The following is a 19,109-nucleotide window of genomic DNA, read 5'->3' as shown; positions in this document are numbered from 1 at the left end:
GGTGGGAAGGCATCAACATTGTGGCCTTTCATCTGAGGTCTAAAGTCAGGGAGACTCACTTCATGGGCGTGTGACCAGGGTACTCACACAGGACTCGGGCCACGTGAGCTTTTGTGCTCCATGGCTGCCATCTTGAACCTCTTCATTTCAACTTAAAACTTCTGTTTTGTAAGTGGAATCCAGTAAGTTGATGGAGCATGCACCAAGGCCGTGGAGCCTTGGCTCTCATGTGGTCCCACCTGCTGCTGCCTCCCCACCTTGCCAGGAGGGGTTCTCAGCTGCTGCTGCTCTGCTCTCGGTCACCCAGGCCACCCCTGGACTCCCCCTCACCATCCCCACGCGGCAATCACTGCTGTCCTCCACCCCAGGCGGGGCCTGAGCCTGCAGAGGCTCGGGCGGTGGGTCTGTGTACTTGGCAGCTCTAAAGGATCCCAGGCTGACAGCACCACAGCGTGTTTGAGGGGTAACTTAGTGAGACAAGCCTGTGGCCCATCCCTGGATCTCCAAAATATCCCAGCACGGAGGTTGTGATACTCCTGGGATTGCCTGTCCACAGTGGGTTGAAGCGGTGAGCCGGTGGGAAGGGGAGACCCCTGGCTCAACTTCTTTGCCTCAGTCCTGTACGCGTTAGGCCACGTGCACTCCTGCACCCAGTCACAGGGCAGGCCCCTACATGCTCACGAGGGTCACATTTGCCCTGCAAGCATTCCCATGTCTGGGAGTGCAACAAATAAGAACACCATGACAGGTCGAGAGAGAGATGGCAGAAGGAGAAATCTATATGTTCGTATCTATCACTGCTCTTTTTTCCTGCTTTTTGAGCAAGAAGCTCTGCATTTTTATTTTAGTTTAATGTGCCAAATTATGCAGCTGGTCCTGTCTGAACTGCAATGTCTCCTCCTAACTCCTACTAATTCTGTAGGAAACTCCACAACCTTTGAGCTACTGACGAGTTGTCTGACTAGCAAAAAAAATAGGTTTTCCTTCTGAGACGAAGTCCATAGACATTGTTTATGAATAACCTCTGTCCTCACCTAAGCCATTGGCATTTTCAGTGCTTCGAGTAACTGAATTCTGTAAACAGGGCTCTGGGAAAAGCTGTGCCATGAGAAAGCAAGCCGGTCCCCACTGGGCGTCTCTGCATGTCACCCGAAAGCTGAGTGTGGGTGAGCTCCAATTACAGGACATTTAACAAGACAGAGCGCCTGTTGTTTGTGCTGTGTTTGCTGCATTCAGGCAGCTCCCTTCTAAGTCCTTGGAGAAAATCCACACACACAGGGCAGGTGCAACCATCTGTACGTTTTGGGGCTGTGATTCTTACGAGACGCCTGGACTGGGGACTAGCGGAGGAAGAGTCTTTGCGCTGCAGCTGTGCGGTGTGGCCCCTTGTGTGTGGTGCTTGCCAGCTGTGCGTGGAAAGGGCCTTCAGTACGGGTCTGGTGAAAGTCAGGCAGAGGGGAGGCGTAGAGTTATTCTCAGTGGTGTAAGGTGGATAATACCAAACCTTACTATGGCTAGAGTATACAGGTCAATTCTGTACTCAGAAAGCTTTGAAAGTGAATGCCAACAGTGAGAGTGTTTTGGTTTTGGTCTGTTCAGCATGACTTAATGTGGAAGCATGGGTCTCTGCCTATCCTGACTTCCCCAGTGCAAGTGACAGACTCCCTACTTCATGCTAGGGGTGCTTTTATATATATTTATTCAATTTAGTCTTCCTGGGACCGCTGTGGGGTGGGTTCCTTCAAAGAAGGCAATAAAACCACCTCTTGGGGCCGGCCAGGTGGCTCAGGCGGTTGGAGCTCCATGCTCCTAACTCTGAAGGCTGCCGGTTCGATTCCCACATGGGCCAGTGGGCTCTCAACCACAAGGGTGCCAGTTCAACTCCTCGAGTCCCGCAAGAGATGGTGGGCAGCACCCCCTGCAACTAAGATTGAACATGGCACCTTGAACTGAGCTGCCATTGAGCTCCCAGATGGCTCAGGTGGTTGGAGCACGTCCTCTCAACCACAAGGTTGCCAGTTCATCTCCCACAAGGGAGGGTGGGCTGTGCCCCCTGCAACTAGAAAACGGCAACTGGACCTGGAGCTGAGCTGCGCCCTCCACAACTAAGATTAAAAGGACAACAACTTGATTTGGAAAATAAAAAAAAAAGTCCTGGAAGTACACACTGTTCCCCAATAAAGTCCTGTTCCCCTTCCCCAATAAAAACCTTTTTTTAAAAAAAACAACACCTCTTGCTCATCTCAGCAACAAACAGCAGCCATAGTGGATGGGGCTTCCAACAGAGGGCTTCTTCATGCAATACAGACCACCCTTTGTGGTCAAGGTTAGTTTGGGGCTACGGGTTTTTCCTGAAGGAGTTGGGAATGGAGAGACTGAGGCCAGGGGAAATCACAGGCTCCTGTCCTTGCTCCGAGGTCTTGTCCCTCCCTCTTGGCTGACTCCGGTGTTTACATTTACACCTGCCAGAAAGGAACCCTTTATACTTCTCCCATTTATCTCCTTCCCTCATCCCCACTTTGTCTTGGAGCTTAATCTTTTTATACAGCTTCCGAGTGAGTTGTCCGTTTGTCAGTGAGCATCTAATAATGCGGCAGGCACACCCAGTCTGCTGCTAGTTCTTGGTAGCTAAACTAGTGGTCTCCTGAGAACTTTCTCGAAAGTGGCTGCACCCCTCCCCATTCAGCCTCGGGGTTTGTCTTAGCAGAGAGATGGGCTCCCCTGATTCAGAGAGACTCTGCCATGCTCCATCTTTGAAATTTCGGCATTGAAGTCATTTTTAATTGATTTTCTAGATGTCTCTGAGCAGTTATAAGGCCAGCAGTCTCCAAAGTGGCCAGCAGTACCCCAGGGGTATGGGAAGAAAATATTATAAGGATGATCCAAAAGTAATTGCGGTTTTTGCAATTATGTTTAACCTTTTAAACGACCATTACTTTTGCACCAACCTAATGGAGCTTCTAAATAAATTTAGTCCACATGTAAGAAGTCCCATGTCACACTCCACACTGAGGTATCCTGAAGTGACCATGAGAAGGCAACCCACGAGCGAATATTAAATCGTAGAGGTGACACTTCTAATCCTGGTACATGCTTATTTTCAGCCACATTCTGAGGTTTAAAAACATAACCCAATCACATCTGATAAGAAATCAGACAAAAGAATTAAAAGGTCAAGGGAGCGACTGAGAATGTGGATTGAGATCCATTCTCACTGTGGAGAGACCTCTCCCTAAGCACATCATGCTTTGCAGTATTAGCCAGTGATTGTACTGTAGAAAGTTATAAATACATAAGCATACATTTGTTAAAGGTGAGTGAACACAAATGTTTCACTTGAGGAAAGCACAATCAAAATGCTGAGGATAGTATGGTCTAAGCCAGCTTTCCCCAGCTGTGTGCCCGGAACACAGTTCAACAGTAAAGCAGGCGCTCTCCCAGCCATCCTTCACTAGCACATTTGTGGATGACCTGAAGCTTTCCACTCCTTTGGGAACAGAAGCCGGCAAAGTACTCCCTAATCACAGTCTTTGGGTTACGTAGGTTCACCTAGCATCATGCGTCACTGTTTACTCCAAACCTGTTTATGCTACTTTTGCTCGTCACTGTATTTGAGTAATTTAATTATGTATTATGTAAACCAATGAAATAGGAGTACAAAAAGAAAGAGATCTGTTCTTTAAAAACGAAGTTGAAATGGATAAACTGTTGTATATCCATTCAATGAACTATTATTCAACACTAAAAAGGAAAGGAGCTATCAAGCCATGAAGAAACATGGAGGAAGCTTAAATGTACAGTCCTAAGAGAAAGACCAACCTGAAAAGGCTACGTATTGTATGATTCCAGATATATGACACTCTGGAGAAGACAAAGCTATGGAGACATTAAAAAGATCAGCAGTTGCCAGGGGTGCAGAGAGGAGAAAAGGATGAACAGGCAGAGCATAGAGGACTTTCAGGACAGTGAAACTAGTCTGTATGACACTACAAGGGTGGATACATGCCGTTATATATTTGTCAAACCCTTCGTTTCTGAACCGTAATGAAAACTATGGATTTCATTACGGTAATAATGGGTAATAATGACATGGGTAATAATGACATGGCAGTGTAGGTTCTTCATTGTAACAGGTGTACCCCACTGGTGTGGGATTAGATAATGAGGGGGGGCTGTGTGTTAAGGGTGGGAGCAGGAGCTATGTGGGAACTCTCTGTACTGTCTGCTCAATTTTTCTGTGAACCTAAAACTGCTCTATAAACTGATGCATTTGGGTTGGTTTATGGTCTTTAAGTTTTCTCTCCATAAAAGGAAACAAACAAACCAAAAAAAATGAACACTAAAAATTGCAGACCATGAACATACATTATGGTTTATAGAAGAAAGATGGTACAGAACTCCAGTTGGTGGTACACACAAGGAAAAGAAAGGCCTAAGTTCTGCATTAGAATATCCGCAAACGTTTGTATACTAGTATACTTTTAACTTAAATAAAATGTTTAAAATAGTGCATGTCACCTTTTAAACATTCTCTGGTTTCACAGATTTCTTTTGATTAACCAACCAACTCTTAGTCTTAATTGCTTTAGAAAGGAGGATTTTGCAGGAGCTGAGAGAGAAGGGTTTTGTTTGTTTGTTTCATCAAAATAAGTTTTGGAAATTTGGAGTAAATAATTTAAAAGGTTTCTTTACTCTATACCTTCTCAGAGCCTTTACTATCCTACTGTGAATTGTAAATCGCCAGGAGAGAGATAGAGTATGAAATCTTTTTAAATTTATTTGACCATAGCAAATTTATTTGAACATAGTTTTTCCCCTTGGGAACACCTATCATCAACTCAAGGCACTACTGTTCTGGGGGGCAGTTTGAGAAACACAGGGGTACAAAATGCATACGTATGCTTGAAGCAACAAGGTTTTCTCCCCGCACCCCTGTCTGGTCATGGAGAACCTTGATTGGCAGTTGTGTGCCTTTAAGTTTCAGTTCTGCCTTGGCTGAGGACCCAGGAACCACTCAGGCACAGAGGGCTCGTGGTTGTGTTAGAGAACTGAAATGCTACCAAACCACGATGCTCTTCCTAGAGGGAGGGGGCTGCATGGGGAGTGGGGCGGTGGGTGGAGTGTTCAGAGAGAGAGAGGGGAAGTGGTTTGGCCACCAGGGAGTCGAAGTTTCCTCCAAAGACCTGGAAACAGAGTGAGGGGGGAGAACAAAACCCTAATTTAATGCCCAGTGTGCTGTCTCTCTCCCAAATTCATGCTTCTGTCAAAAACTGTTTCATCTTAAAGAAGCCATGACCACACACACACACACACACTGAAAATGAGACACATTTGGAGAATGTCAACTCCACTTGGCTGGGAATTACTTCTCTTGGATGAATTCTACTCTCTTTGGCTTCCCCTGACTCCTGTCTACAGATACATATGCATGTCGGAACTTGAACTCATGAAGAAAAATTGTGTTGGGATGATTTCCCACCATGCCAGTAAAGCACGTCCCCTTTAGCTAAGCCCAGAGTTAAACCCAAAACCAGCTCTGTGGGCATTTGGCAGGTCATGGTCCCTAAACAAGAATTGTGTGATGGATGTGGTCCCTCACCAGGCTTAGCTGTGAGCCAGATACCTGCCACTAACGTGCCCTGGGGAAAGTATCCAATTTCTTGTCTGAAATATACATGAACTTAGTCTTGTCAAAGCTTAGACCTGTGAAAGTCTTAAACATCTTAAGAAGTGTGAACTGCTAGACAAATTAACTCTTTTGCATTTTCCACTTCAGTTGTGCTAGGACAGTGGCCGATATGCTTTATTGTCCTAAAGGAAAAGTAAAATCAGATATGTTTGTTAGGATGGGAAGCAGCCAATTGTAGAAGAAACATGGAGTCCTATTTTCAAAAACAGCCCCCCCCCCCCAATAAATAACATAATAAGTGCGAATACTAGAGGCACCTGCTCTGTCATATCCACATTTCTGGGAAGATTGTGCTGGACGCTTTCTCTTGTGTCTTCTTTCAGCAAAATGAAAGTATGAGGAGTAGGGAATCTCGTCTGACATTAGAACCAGCTGGGGGCAGGGGCAGGCCTGTGCATGTCCTTGCTGATGGCCAGCACCCTACAACAGAAGAGGAAGGGGGGGGTGCTTGGCTGCTACCTTTTATTTCACATTTCTCTCAAGACACCCCTGGGGCTGTGCTCAAGGAAGTAGGCAACATAACCAACATACACGTGTGCTTTTGCTCTGCCATGTGCAAGTGAAGGAGTGTTGACATATTCCCATTGTTCTAGCATTGTCATATTATTTTTACATTTTATTGTATTTTTTCACAGAATACATTCACCTAGTTCAAAACTCAAAATGATATTAAAAATATACATTTAGAAGTCTTATTGCTACCACTGATCGTCTTCTACCACCCCCTAAATAACCACTTTTAATTAGTTTTTAATACATCCTTTCAGTGCTTCTTTAGCATATTCTAATTCATTCTTTTGTTCAATACCTATTTACTGAGCAGCTACTGTGTTCTAGGCTCCTGTATTTTAGGTGCTGTTTTGAGGCTGCATCCTTCCTGCCATCGAGCAAACATCATTACCCTCAGGGAGTTTATCATCTAGAAGGGAATAGACAGACAATAAGCATAAACATAAGAACTAACAAAATAATAGAGTAAGGAGGATGGTGCTGTGGAGGTTTGAAGGGGGCACAAGGCAACTTTCGGGTGGTCAGGATAGACTTCACTGAGGAAGTGGCATTTTGAGCAAAGTTTGAAGAAGGGGAGGGAGTTAGGTATCTGGGTGTCTGGAGGAAGAGCGTTCTAGACAGAAGGACAAGCCATACAGATGCCCTAAGCAGAGGATGCCTATCATATTTATGAAATAGCAAAGACCCAAGTGGGGCTGGAATGGAGAGAGTGAGGGAGAGAAGTAGGGGAGGAAGTCAGAGCGGAAGATCTTGTGAAAGAAGGACAGATCCTGCAGGGCTCTGCGAGGAATTTAAGTGTTTACTCTGAATGTAATGGGGAGCCTTTCCCAGATTTTGAGTGATATGATCTGACTTATATTGTAATGGAATCTGTCCAGCTGCTATGTTGAGAATGGACAGTGAAGGAAGAAAGGGTGGGAGCAGGGAGAGGCGGGTTTGGAGGCTATTGCAATAATCCAAGCAAGAAGAAATTGTGGCTCAAACAGGGTTGGGAGCAGTGGAAATATGAACTGGTCAGATTCTGGGCATATGTTTGAAGTAGTCACTAATGGATTGGGTATTGGATGTGGAAGAAAGAGAAGACTCCATGATAACTCCAAGATTTTTTGACCTGAGCAATTGGAAAAATAGAATTGCCATCAGCTGAGATGGCAAGTTAGGGAGGGAAAATCAGGAATTTAATTATGCACAAGTGAAGTGTGAAATGCCTTTTAGACATCCAAGAGGAAATGCCAAGTGGGTATGATATCTAAATTTGAGGGTTGTCAGCATATGGATGTTGTTTAGCCGTGAGCCAGCTAAGGGAATGAGTGCAGATAGAAAAAAGGAGCTGGATCAAGGGCTGAGTCCTAGGAGTCTCTAATGTTAAGAGCTGGGAGTGTGGAAGGGAAAAGGAGAACCAGCAAAAGGGCCTAGAAGGAACAAACAGTGAGACAGGAAAAGTAAGACAGAGTGAAGTCCCAGCGTCTAGTGATGGAAGTTTTTTAAGCAGAAGGAAGTGACAAATTGTGTGAAATGTTGCTTGTAGCTAAGTAAAACCACTGGTGTTAACCATGTCGAGAGCATATGGGGGTGTTGGTGTCGTGTTGATGTTTATGACAAAATCAGTTTCAGGAGAATGGTGGAGTTGTAAGCTGGGTGAATGGGTTTAAGAAGGATTTTGAGAGAAGTCACAAACAGTAAGGGTAGACATCTCTTAGAGTTTTGTTAAAAAGGGAGCAAATAAATGAGACAATAGCTGACAAGGGAAGTGGGGTCAAGAGAAGGATTTTTTTTGAAGTGGGAAAAAATAATGTGTGCTAGTTTGAGTGATCGAGGAAAGAGGGGAGAATCAATGATATTGGAGAATGCCAAAGTTTTGGAGCAATGAACTTGAATAGGCTTCAGGGGATATCCTCCGCCTTCATTATCTTTATCATATCTTTCTTCTAAAAGATAGACTTTTACAGAATCCACTGTTCTGCACACTGAAGTTTTTACCTAACAATCTATGGTTCTTTTCATATCAGTACATGGAAAAGGTCCCCTCTTTTTTGCAACTGCATACTGTTTCACCGGAAGGATATACCGTAGTTTATTTGTTGTCTCCAAGCTTTTCCAGTCCCAGACAATGCTGCTCTGAATAACTGTGTCTATGCCTCATCTCATATGTGTCAGCCCTGTTGCTGCTTCAATCTAGGAGCTGACATTTATGGCTTGTCAGTTCTCAACATTTCTAATCTGTGACTCTTTCTTCTCTCTTTTGGATTTCCACCCCTTTTTTTTTAATTAATTCTATATTCAAATTAATTTTGCCTGTAACACCGAGAGTGTACATAAACAGATACAGAGACTAGCTCTTCATTTATTTCTAATAGCTGTGTTAGGCCAAAATAATTGTTCAGATACATATAGGAACTCAATGAAAATAGATGTCGTGCAGGATCAATAATAACATTTGATTCGGGATTTTTCATTGTGGTAACAGAATATTGTTCACCGTTGTCAGAGATGCTTTTCCAAATCTTTTCATTAGGAACCTTGTTAGATAGCTTCCTTATTCCCATGTTCTGGTGGATCCTATGTCCTCAACCACCTCCTCCTCTCCCCACCTCACCTGCGAGCTTTTGCGTATTTGAAAATGAGAGCTTGTTGTGTCTGGTGCTCTCTCAGCGAGTTGCCATGTCATAGACGTTAATGTGTTCAGTGTTTCACGATACTAGTGTTGGTATGTTTCTCCCCCCAGACCTTTGGAAACACCAAGTCATGAAAGAAAACTTTTCCATTGTCAGACCACAGATAGTTGAAAATTTTATACAAAGATTGATGGAGAAGTACCAGGACGGTGGACTAGAGGTATGTTATTAAAAATTAGTCATTCTGGAGTGTTTGGGCTTTTTTTTTTAACATAAACCCAAGCATGGAAGGCTTTCCCACAATACATCTCCGAAAGCTCCCATCACTCCCGTAGAATGAAGCTATGAATAAATACTGAGGCTGAACTCAAAGTAGTAATCACTTGTTACCATTTTAATTTTGGACAAAGACTGATTTCTAATAAAGATGAGAGAGGAATGTTAGCTAATTTCAGATTTGGCCAATTTTTTTAAGTAGCCTTAGAGTTTGTTTATGAGTGAGTTATTTCTAGCAACATTTCCTATTGTTGATTTTTTTTAGTATAGAATATTTAAAAGAGAGAAACCAAAATAGCCTATAATACCACTACCTAGAAAACATTTTTTAAATGTACACTATGAAAAAAAAACAGCGCAGAAAGGTAACATTTTCATCCCTCCTCCACTCTGCCATCCCAGTTTCCTCTCCACAAAGGAAACCAGTATCAGCTTATCTTTGCATACATATTTGAATCCAAAACAACTCTATATAATACATATTTAATACATACAACATGCATACACACAGTTCTCAGAGTTTTGAACTGTTTACTCTTGATAGGGCATGCCTTACTAAATCAAAAGAATCCACTGAAAAGGCAGGAGTATATGTGGATATTTGGCCGTAACAGAGCTTTTAGGATCACCAACAAATTAAGCATAAGTGCATTAGGTAGATAGGGATCCCGTTTCCTTTGAAATGCAACCATTTCTTTTTTTTAAAAACCTGACTTAGCAAAATATGCTCAATTTAAAAATTTTTTAAATGACAATGTTTTCTCCAAATTTACATTCTAAGCTCTTCAAACATTCCCGATAATCTTATAATTACTTCAGTTATTAATTATGAGGTAGAGGACTCACAGCTTGGTTGAGGATACACTTTTCCTCAGAACTTGATGACTTATGCGTATTTACTTTAAACTTTCAGTACTATCCAAGTGCGTACTGTGTATTCTGATGAGGGCTGAAGTGGTTCCTTTTGGGTCCCGGCAGCTCAGAGGTTCTCAGCTACAGGCAAAGAGGCGGTTAGGGTGGAACATGCTCAGAAAAATGTTTGAATCAAAAACTTCTGTGGCTCTCCTTAAAAAGGAAGGAAATTCTGACCCATGTTTCATTGTGACAAAACTTGAAGACATGCTAAGTGAAACAAGCCAGCCAGAAAAGCACAAATGCTGGGTGATTCCACTTACATGAGGTACCTAAGAGTAGTCAGAGTCATAGAGACAGGAAATAGAATGGTGTTTGTCAGTGGCTGGGGGCGGGGGGAGGAGTAGGGGGTTCCTGTTTCGTGGGTACACAGTTTCAGTTTTGCAAGAGGAAGCGTTCTAGAGATTGATTGTATGACAATGTGAATGCACTTAAAGTCACTCAAATGTACACTTGAAAATGGCTAAAATGGCAACTTTTACATTATGTATATTCTATCACAATCAAAGCAGGTTGTGGCTCAAGATATGCTCAGCCCCTATCTACATACTTCACCCCAACACTGAAGACAGGATATTCTAGGAAAGAAATGTGGGTATTTAGGAGACAGGGCAAACCCACATCAGGTACAAGTGAAACTCAGGGCACACTCGACTGGTTGGTTTCAGCCTGCTGGTGTCTTGGAATAACAGGACCCCAGGATGTTAGTTTCCTCCAAGGTCTGTGCCTGGTGGGCTTCTGGGCTCTTCTGGATCCTCTGCAGTGACAGGGAACTCACTCCCTTTCAAACCATCCCCCTGCCCCATTCCTAACAGCTTTTGTTTCAGGCAGCTCTTACTGAGCTGGATTTGGTCTCCCCACCATCTCCATCATGGATCCTAGTTCTGTCCCTGGGGCAGAGCGTGGTTCTGACCCTTCACAACAAGCCTTTAGATATCTGAGGGCAGGTCAGTCAGAGCTCAGTTAGCACCACTGCTCACATGTGTGAAGCCTCTGTGACATTATAATGTAGGGCCTGCTCTCCGAGAACAACCTGAAACAGGTGCCCTTCTGGGTGGCAGATTACAAATCGTCACCCCTTCCTCCAGAAGGAAGGGTGCAGCCCTGTGCCAGGGCACATGAACTGGGAAACGGAACAGGCGCCAGGTTCCCCTCTCACCTGGGTGCTTCTGTGCAGAGCACAGGCTGCACAAGCATACACTGGGGACCCGAACCCGGCCTTCTCTTATTCAGACTAACCCATCTTCACTTCCTTCAGCCACTTTACATGAGTACCCACACCATCCTGGCCAGCCTCCTCTACATTCAAGGTCATCTGGCCAGCGAAGACTGCCCTTGTCCTGGGTGTTGTGCGTGATCAATGCCCATCAACGTGCTGGGTTTGGCAGCCGCATTACGCTGCCTCTTTAGGCTAACAGTTACCTGCAGCCCACATGTTGCCGTCAGGTATCCTGCCACGGCCGTATGGTCAACCTGGCTCCTGTTCAGTCAGATCCCTCTCTGCACCTCTTGAAATCTTTAAAAATCTGGATTTCTGTCATTCAGCACACTCTCCCTCGCAGGGTCATGTCAGCCTGCTTCTCAAGTCCCCGCTAACAGTGTCTCACAAGAGAGGCCCCCGGCCCGGACTGCCCACGCTGGGTCCCCTGCAGGCTGACCAGGTGCTTTGGGCACAGTCTCTCAGTGGCCAGAAGCCTATCCAGTTGTCCTGTTCTCCATTTGTCGAAGGATATCAGGAGAAAGCTTCTCAGATGTCCTGCCGAAATCCAAATACCCTGCATCTGCTGTATTTCCTGAGCTTAATCTGGCCTGACATTTCTTGAACCCTTGTTGGCTTCTAGTGACCTTTGCTTCCTTCTCCAAATTCTAGAAATCAGCCTTTCACAATCAGTTCTAACATCTTGCCCAAATTTTATATCAAACACACTGGCCTGAGTTAGAGACTGACCTTTATTGCAAATTAGAACTTTAAGTCTGTTCTGTGGGTTCCAGCACCATTTTCATTCATATGTCAAGAGTCATTCACTCATTCAGCAAGTGTTTAGAGATTTTCTATTTTTTTCCAGGTACTTTATTAGAGATATAAAAGCGAAAGTTACAGTCCCTGCCCCCAAAGAGCTTATGGAAACAGGTGAAACTAATGCCAGCAACGACAGGAAAAGTCACGTCACATTAAGTGCTCTGATAAAGGCACACACAGAGTGCTATGTGAGCTCAGAGAAGGGAGACACAACCCAGCTCTAGAGGGTGGGACAAGATGCAGTCAGGGAAGATTTCCTAGAGGAGGTGTTGTTTGGGCCAAGTCTTGAAGCATAAGTAGGAGTTGGCCAGATGAAGAGGGGCCAGGAACAAAAGATAGAGCAATCTAGGAAGGGAGTATAGCCGAATCCAGAGGAGGCCATTAGAAGGGTGGGCAGGGCCAGATTCTGAATGCCTTTGTATGCAATCCTTAGGATTTTGGATTTTATCCCAGAGTCAGCTGGAAGTCACTGAAGCATTTTGTCGGCAAGAAGTGGGTTTTAGAAACATCAAAACACCTGTGTGTGCCTGATGTTAAACAAATTGTCATGAGGGTCTCCCAGATGAAGCGAACCACAGAAGAACAATTTGTTCCCAGCAGGGCCAGACTTTTGATATAATAAGGCCTGGCCCCCACCATGTTTTACCTCAGGCTGGCTCTCCAGAAGAATCCATGGGGCAATCTGGTGAGCTTCCAGCTCAGTGCCATCCATCACGATTCAGGTTTAAGTGTCGGTGAAGGAATCAGCCTCCTGGAGGGCAATGGGCCAGCAGTCTTCGCTCTGTGGTTCTTATGGAACCCAGGGGCCTGCCTGGGAGGGGACGCTGGGAGATGAAGCCTCTTTCTGCTGCGTTTTGACACAGAGCTGACATTTAATGCCCTAGGAAGGCTGCGGTGGGTTACAGGACAGCTTTTAAAAAACAAATTGCTCTGAGAGCTCATAGAAGGATTGTGCCAACAGAAGCCACATGGCTTCCCACAACAGATGCTGCTCAGGTGCCTCCAGATGCTGCTTCTGGAAGGCCGAGTACAGCCTGCAGAACCAAAGTTCACCTGGAGAGAGGGATTGCTGGGGGGCAGGGGAGTCTCCCTGTACCTGTCTGTCACCTGTCAGTCACAGCTTCCTGCCTGCCCCCCCACCCCACCCCGGCATGCTCCCCAGCCCATGTCTGCAGTGCAGACGCTCTGGCTGGGCCCTCACCGCCTCCCTGCCTCACACTTGCCCACCTGTGTACATACCCCCTTGAGCTAATCTTCAGCCCAGCCTCCGGAGGCCTCAGCAGAGCCAGGGAGGAAAGGAAGCCACACAACTTCTTTGGCCTCTGGAGATGCTCCTGTCTGTTCCCACCTCCTTAGTGTAACAGACTCCCCAAAGTTTCCTCATCCTTGCCGGGTAAAATATCATGCTGGCTAAGAGGGTGGCAGAGAGCCACAGGGGTTCAAGCCTGCATTTCTGTTTGTTTGGGGTCCTATACCTGCAGTGGCTTTGCTTTGGTGACATTCGCTGAAGAAGCGACTGCCCTGCTAAAGAGCTGTTGGAAGCCGGCTGGCATGCTCAGCCGGGCACTGCTGCCAACACAGTGAGGGCTGAGTCTGCGGCTGACTCCAGACTCACCTGGAGGGCCCAGCTCACCTGGATGAGGTCGTTGGCCACACCTTGCTAGCCTCAAATGTGGTCTCATGATTTCTCAAGGCTTAAGGCTTTCTTACCACACTCAGTCCAGCTATTGTTTCCTTTGTCATCACTACTTTCACGTAGCCTTGGCCCTGTCACCATAAGGAAGTCAAGGTCCAGAGGATGGCATCTTGGTTCCCTTTGCCGGGGTGTCAGCAGCTAACTCTGGCTGTCCTACTGCTCACTTCCCAGGAACAGGATGGGTTGCCTTCACCCCACTACACAAATGGTCCCCTTGAAGAGGCCCTAGACAGTGAGTGCGGAAGGCTGAGTGCCTTCCCTGCCTCCTGCTCATAAAATCCCCCATGAGCAGAGGTTCTCATCTACTGTCTCCATTCTGTGTATCATGAGTGCATCCCTCCAAGTTGCTGTGGGCGACAGCCTTTACCCAAGCTTTACTATCTTTTAATTAACATACACGTTTTATTTTTTATGTATATTTTACATATAACTACTGTAATTCTACATGCTTTTATTACATTAGAAAATTGGAATAGAATGTGTTAGAAAATACACTCATTCTCTTATCCTCACTGATAACCTCTCAGTATTATTTTGGTGTATTTCCTTCCAAACTTTATAGCTTTTTTTTCCATTCATGTATTATTTTTTAACAAAATTAGATTATTATATATGCCCTTTTTTATAGTGTATTGTTCCCCTCGACTATATGTTATAAATGTTTCTTTATACAATAAGTATATGTCCACAGCATATATTTTGGTAGCTATTGAGTATTTCATCATATAGATGGGTAAGATGGACTCAACCTGTTTTCCATTATAAAGCACTTTAGATTGTTTCCATTTTTCTTTTCTATTCAAAAGGCTACTATAAAGAACATCTGTTTACATATATTTTTGTGTATTACTTCTTATTATTCCCTCATGATAAATTCCTAGAAGAGGAGTTACCCGGCCAAAGGGCATGAAGGTTTTTAAACCTCTTAACAGATACTGCTCGCTTGCCCTCCAAAATACCACACTGATTTCCCCTCGGGTGAGCGGCGGCTCACAAGCCACTTCCCTCACTCCCTCGGGACAGGGATTTATCACGACTGGCCTTCTCTGCTCCTTTGCCTCAATACCTTGCCTTGGTAAAGCCTAGCTGGCCTTTCTCTGGGGGCTGGTGGGAGCACTGAGGTGGCACTGGTAGGACAGTGTCCTGTGCGTCACCCAGACAATTGGATCAGAGCCAGGGAAAGCACCCCAGGCTGGAAGGACAGCCTAGCTTCTGGGGCATACTGCCAGCGAGCCTGGAGCCCGCCTGGCTCTGGAAGTGTCACAGATAAAGTTCATGTAGGCTGGGCCCCACAAGACTGTCCGAGCCACACACACACATCCTCACTGACACACATGGGGGGACACGCACAACACATAGAGACATATATGGACACAGAAAGACACAGACACACATGCAGACTTGCCCACAAATGCACACACACACTCGCTGATACAGACACAGAGGCACACATAAGCACTCACATGGATATGCAGGCCCTAGTCGGGTAGATTTGTCCAGCTTTCCACACGCTGGCTCCCATTGCTCTCCAGAGCCAAATCGAAGCCTGCCTTAAAGGGGTACAGGTTTCCTCTGTTCCTTAATGGTCACCTCTTCAAAATGGCTGCCCAATCTCCTGGAGAAAGGGAGGGAAAGGGACTCCTTAGAGAGTGTGCAGCATGGCCCATCAACCAGAGCAAGAGGGGCCCCAGTTGGACGCCCCATACTTCAGAGGGCCCTCTGACTTTGCTCCAGCCCCACCCTCTCCCACAGAGTGAGAAATCCCCACAGCCAAGGGGACATGCACACTCAGGCCCCCAGCCTTCCTTCTAGACCACCCTCAAGTACCTGGGAGCTGGGGATTCCCCAAATCCAGGGCCTTCTCATCAGATCATCCCCCCGGAGGGTGAGTGGTCCAGGGCAGCTGTGCAGGGGTGTGGACGGCTGGGATGGCTGCTTACATGCATGCAGGGCCCTCCACAGTATTCTGTGAGGCCAGTGAGGGGGAGAAATGGGGTTTATGCCGTAAGCTATGGGTGGAGACATCTCTCCCCAAGTCACCACATTTCAGCATAGAACTCAGAGTAGTCCAAGACTCAGAGATTCAAACTTTGCCTTCCAAGTCATTTTTGAAAGTCTGTGTTTCAAAGTAGGAGAATTAAAAATTTTAATAGTTTGCTCGTTTGCTTTATAACCTTTAAATATTTAGACTATTTAGACCTATGGTATGTGGGCCTCCATTTATAGTCTTGTCCCTGGTCCTGCAAATGGGAAGAGCAGACGTGAAACAGAGGCTTGCAAGCCTAGAGGTGATGTTTTCCTATGGAGGAGAAAGGGAAATGGGTCTGTGAGCCAAGGTGATGTGTGCCGTGAATCCTGGCGTGGTGTGGCTGTCAGGCTGGAGCTGCTGGAATGATGGCGTCCCTTCCTTTTCAGATCACTTTCAGGAAAGACCACCTGGAGGCCTGCCTCCTTTCCTTGGGCTGTGATGTGATAGCAAGAGAACGCAGCAACTTCGAGAGCTACTCCATGTGTTACGAACACGTGTTGGAGCATGCTAGGCAGCAGCTCTGTCAGAAGGAGCAAGTATGTTTCCAGATGCCAGAACTGCGATGGGGAAGGTGTGGGGAGGGAGTCAGTCTGCAGAGGAAAGTAACACAAGTAGCTTGGGGTGGAGGGTGTGTGCTTACGTAAGACCTGAGGCTGGACGGCGCTCTCCGAACACAGGGCAGCCTGCGCTGTGCCTGGCCTCGCAAAGAAGCCAGGACCCTTGAGTTACCTGTCTTCAGGATGTCCAACAATCATGGGTCTCCCTGATGAGATTTCCTTAAAATGAGACCCCGCAAGTAAGATCCAAGAGTCACTTTTCCTATCCTAGATTGCACTTTGTTTGAAATGGATTGCATCCGTGTCATTTTAGCGTATACCTAAGAAAAGTGCAAAGGCCTAAAAAAAATCAAATGAAGCATTAAAATATCAAATAATGAGTCTTGGCTTTGCCCCAGCTTATTAATAGCTTATCCCATAGCTGAGTACTGTGCATCAGTGTGGATACCTGGAAGTTGATGGTGTGTTTTGATGCTGAGTTGGGCATCCTAAAGCACAGCTCCATTAACACAAATAGGAAACGTCTGGAGCATGTTGACTGAATTGAGCCATGGTTGGAAGAAAAAATGTTTGACTTTGGTTGTGCACTGCTTTCTTCTCTTCAGGAATTAGATATTTTACGAAGAGCTCGGAGTCCACCTGAAGACCATGCTGGTCAGGTAGGTCAGTTATTACAAACCATCAAAGAAAGTCCACTGAAGAAACACCCAAGGACCGTGCTTTCACTTTTGAAGTAATGAGGGCTTTTGTTGGTTGGTTGGTTGGTTGGTTTTTGTTATTTTTATTGCTCTGTTTCTTTCTTTTTGTTGTTATTTTGGGGGTGGGGGACTGGTTGTTTGTTTTATTCTGAGGCCAATTAAAGTGCATTCCAAAGAAGAAAAGGTAATTTAGGCTGAAATGTCAAGAGAAGGCCATTTTGGAGATGGAGGCCAAGCTAATTGAAGTATTTTCTCCAGATGAAAAGTGCTTCAGTAGTGTCTCTTCCAGGCCAATCATTCAGCAACCATCTATTGAGCACCTACTACCTGTCTGGCACTTCTGGGACCCTTAAACCAACTTGGATTTGCACAACAGTCTAGTCGCCATCTTCATTAGGTTCAAAATACAAGTGCAAATTGCAGTGGCAGTTTGGAATTCCTGCACTGTTTTCCATTAAAATAATATCCATTTCTGCCGCTAGGTTGCTGAGCTCAGTCATAACATGATCATGGAAATCACTGCTCTGAGAGCCCAACTCACGGATTTGGAAGAGGAGAATCTGAATCTCGAAAAGCAGATCAGAAAAGAAGTCCAAGAAGAATATAAAGCTTTAGTCCAAGCTTTGTTTATGACATGTGTCCACATAAAAGTAAGTGGTATCAGGGCAGCTGTGAGCATGTGTGACCGCCACAGCAGCTGCACACAGAGGGAGCAATGACAGAATGGCCTTTGTGGTCACAAGGGATGGTGGCAACCAAGAATGCTCCAGCTCTAAGCTTCCTCTGCAGAGAGTGAGTCAGCAATGCGTTGTCATTATGTTACCATGATAGACACTGAATGTTAGATAATTTAGACATAGTTTGTCACTGTTTTGTCTATTGAGTTTGACCATCCAGGAGAGGACAGTGCCCTGGGACAGACCCCAGTGTAGGTACCACAGGTACCTCCTGAAAGCTCCCTGGGCAGATTCAGAATTTGAATCAGCTTTCAGAGATGTTTCCAACCTTCCAAGTGTCCACCGGCCTTTCTCTAACATTCAGTGTCAGGGAGCTGATGACCTGTCAGCGAAGGCCCATCCGGAAGAAGATTGATGGGGCTCCTATGTGCCTACGGCCCTGGGGAGGCCTGTCGCTTCCCTATGATGTCTGAGCAGCTGTAAGTTGGAGGTCACATGCCTACAATGGGCCATCCCAGAGCCTGGGCCTGTTGTCCCATAAGTGTGAATTTCAGTTCCAACGCAACACCCTCCAGTCCACTGTCCCCTTCCCTACTATGGGATGTTCCCCAGAGCCAACCCCAGCTGGGTCCTTATTCCCATCTCTCCCAGGAATTTCAGGGTGGTTCTGGGGTTATTACTCTGAGAGGAGCTCCTACAGATGCTCTCGGCCTTGGCCTGGTCATTCCAGAAAGGATTGGAGAGTCCTTCTTACTTGTAAAGGACTCACACAGTACAAGTGCTTAAAAATATTAAAGGATCAAAACCAAAATGCATTGGGCCTGGTACTGCAGGAGAAGGGTGAGCAGAGAGCGAAGGCTGGAATTTGCTAAGCCGTCTTTCCGGTGTGAAATTGTTGAAAATGCCTTCATCTTTTTAGCTCCCACCAGATTCCTAGACAAAAAGTGGATTTTCTACTTCTCCCAGGTTAAACTCGTTCTACAAGTCCCCCAAAGTAGGGAAACCCTGTTCTATCCCAGGGTCCTGAGAAGGTGGTGAAGCTTTTTCTGTGTGGCCTGCAGGCAGGCTTCCTGCAGCCAGGCTTCCTGCCGCGGCTCCCCAGCTGGCACTACCTCCTGCCTTCCTCTCCAGGGAAGTGGTTCAAAGGTGAGAGGACACCCCACTCTCACCCCTCACCCAAGAACACTGGGTCTCCAGTTGTATTTCCCAGTGATCAAGTCATTTTACCATAAGCCTTTAGCCCTAAGCCATTCAGAACAGGCTGCTTCATAACGAGATTTCTGCTGGAGCCTAACTAGGAGGAAGCTCGCCTGATTCCTTCCTCTGCTTTATCTATCTTTAATAGAGGTCCCTGTTAGTGGCTCATCTGTAATGTTTTATCAGGTCAGATTCTGTTGAGTCAACCTGATAGCCCAAATCCCTAAGTGTTA

The 19,109-nt window shown here is 45.7% G+C and overlaps 1 protein-coding gene across 5 annotated transcripts in view; it reads left to right on the top strand.

Moving 5' to 3' along the window:
* The window catches only part of LOC308492049 (coiled-coil domain-containing protein 162-like), a 113,798-nt gene that overhangs the window by 81,934 nt on the left and 12,755 nt on the right, over positions 1 to 19,109 (top strand). For all 5 annotated transcript variants that reach the window (XM_081036382.1, XM_081036381.1, XM_081036385.1 and 2 more), the window contains 4 exons: positions 8,925 to 9,034; positions 16,134 to 16,283; positions 16,910 to 16,963; positions 17,485 to 17,652. In XM_081036382.1, coding sequence (XP_080892508.1) covers positions 8,925 to 9,034; positions 16,134 to 16,283; positions 16,910 to 16,963; positions 17,485 to 17,652 — 482 coding nt within the window. The remainder of the gene's footprint in view (positions 1 to 8,924; positions 9,035 to 16,133; positions 16,284 to 16,909; positions 16,964 to 17,484; positions 17,653 to 19,109) is intronic.

The sequence above is a fragment of the Rhinolophus hipposideros genome, assembly GCF_964194185.1.
Source record: "Rhinolophus hipposideros genome assembly, chromosome: 3".
NCBI classification, from domain to species: Eukaryota; Metazoa; Chordata; class Mammalia; order Chiroptera; family Rhinolophidae; genus Rhinolophus; species Rhinolophus hipposideros.
Note: the sequence above shows the minus strand (reverse complement) of the source record. Positions and strands in the feature narration are given on the sequence as shown.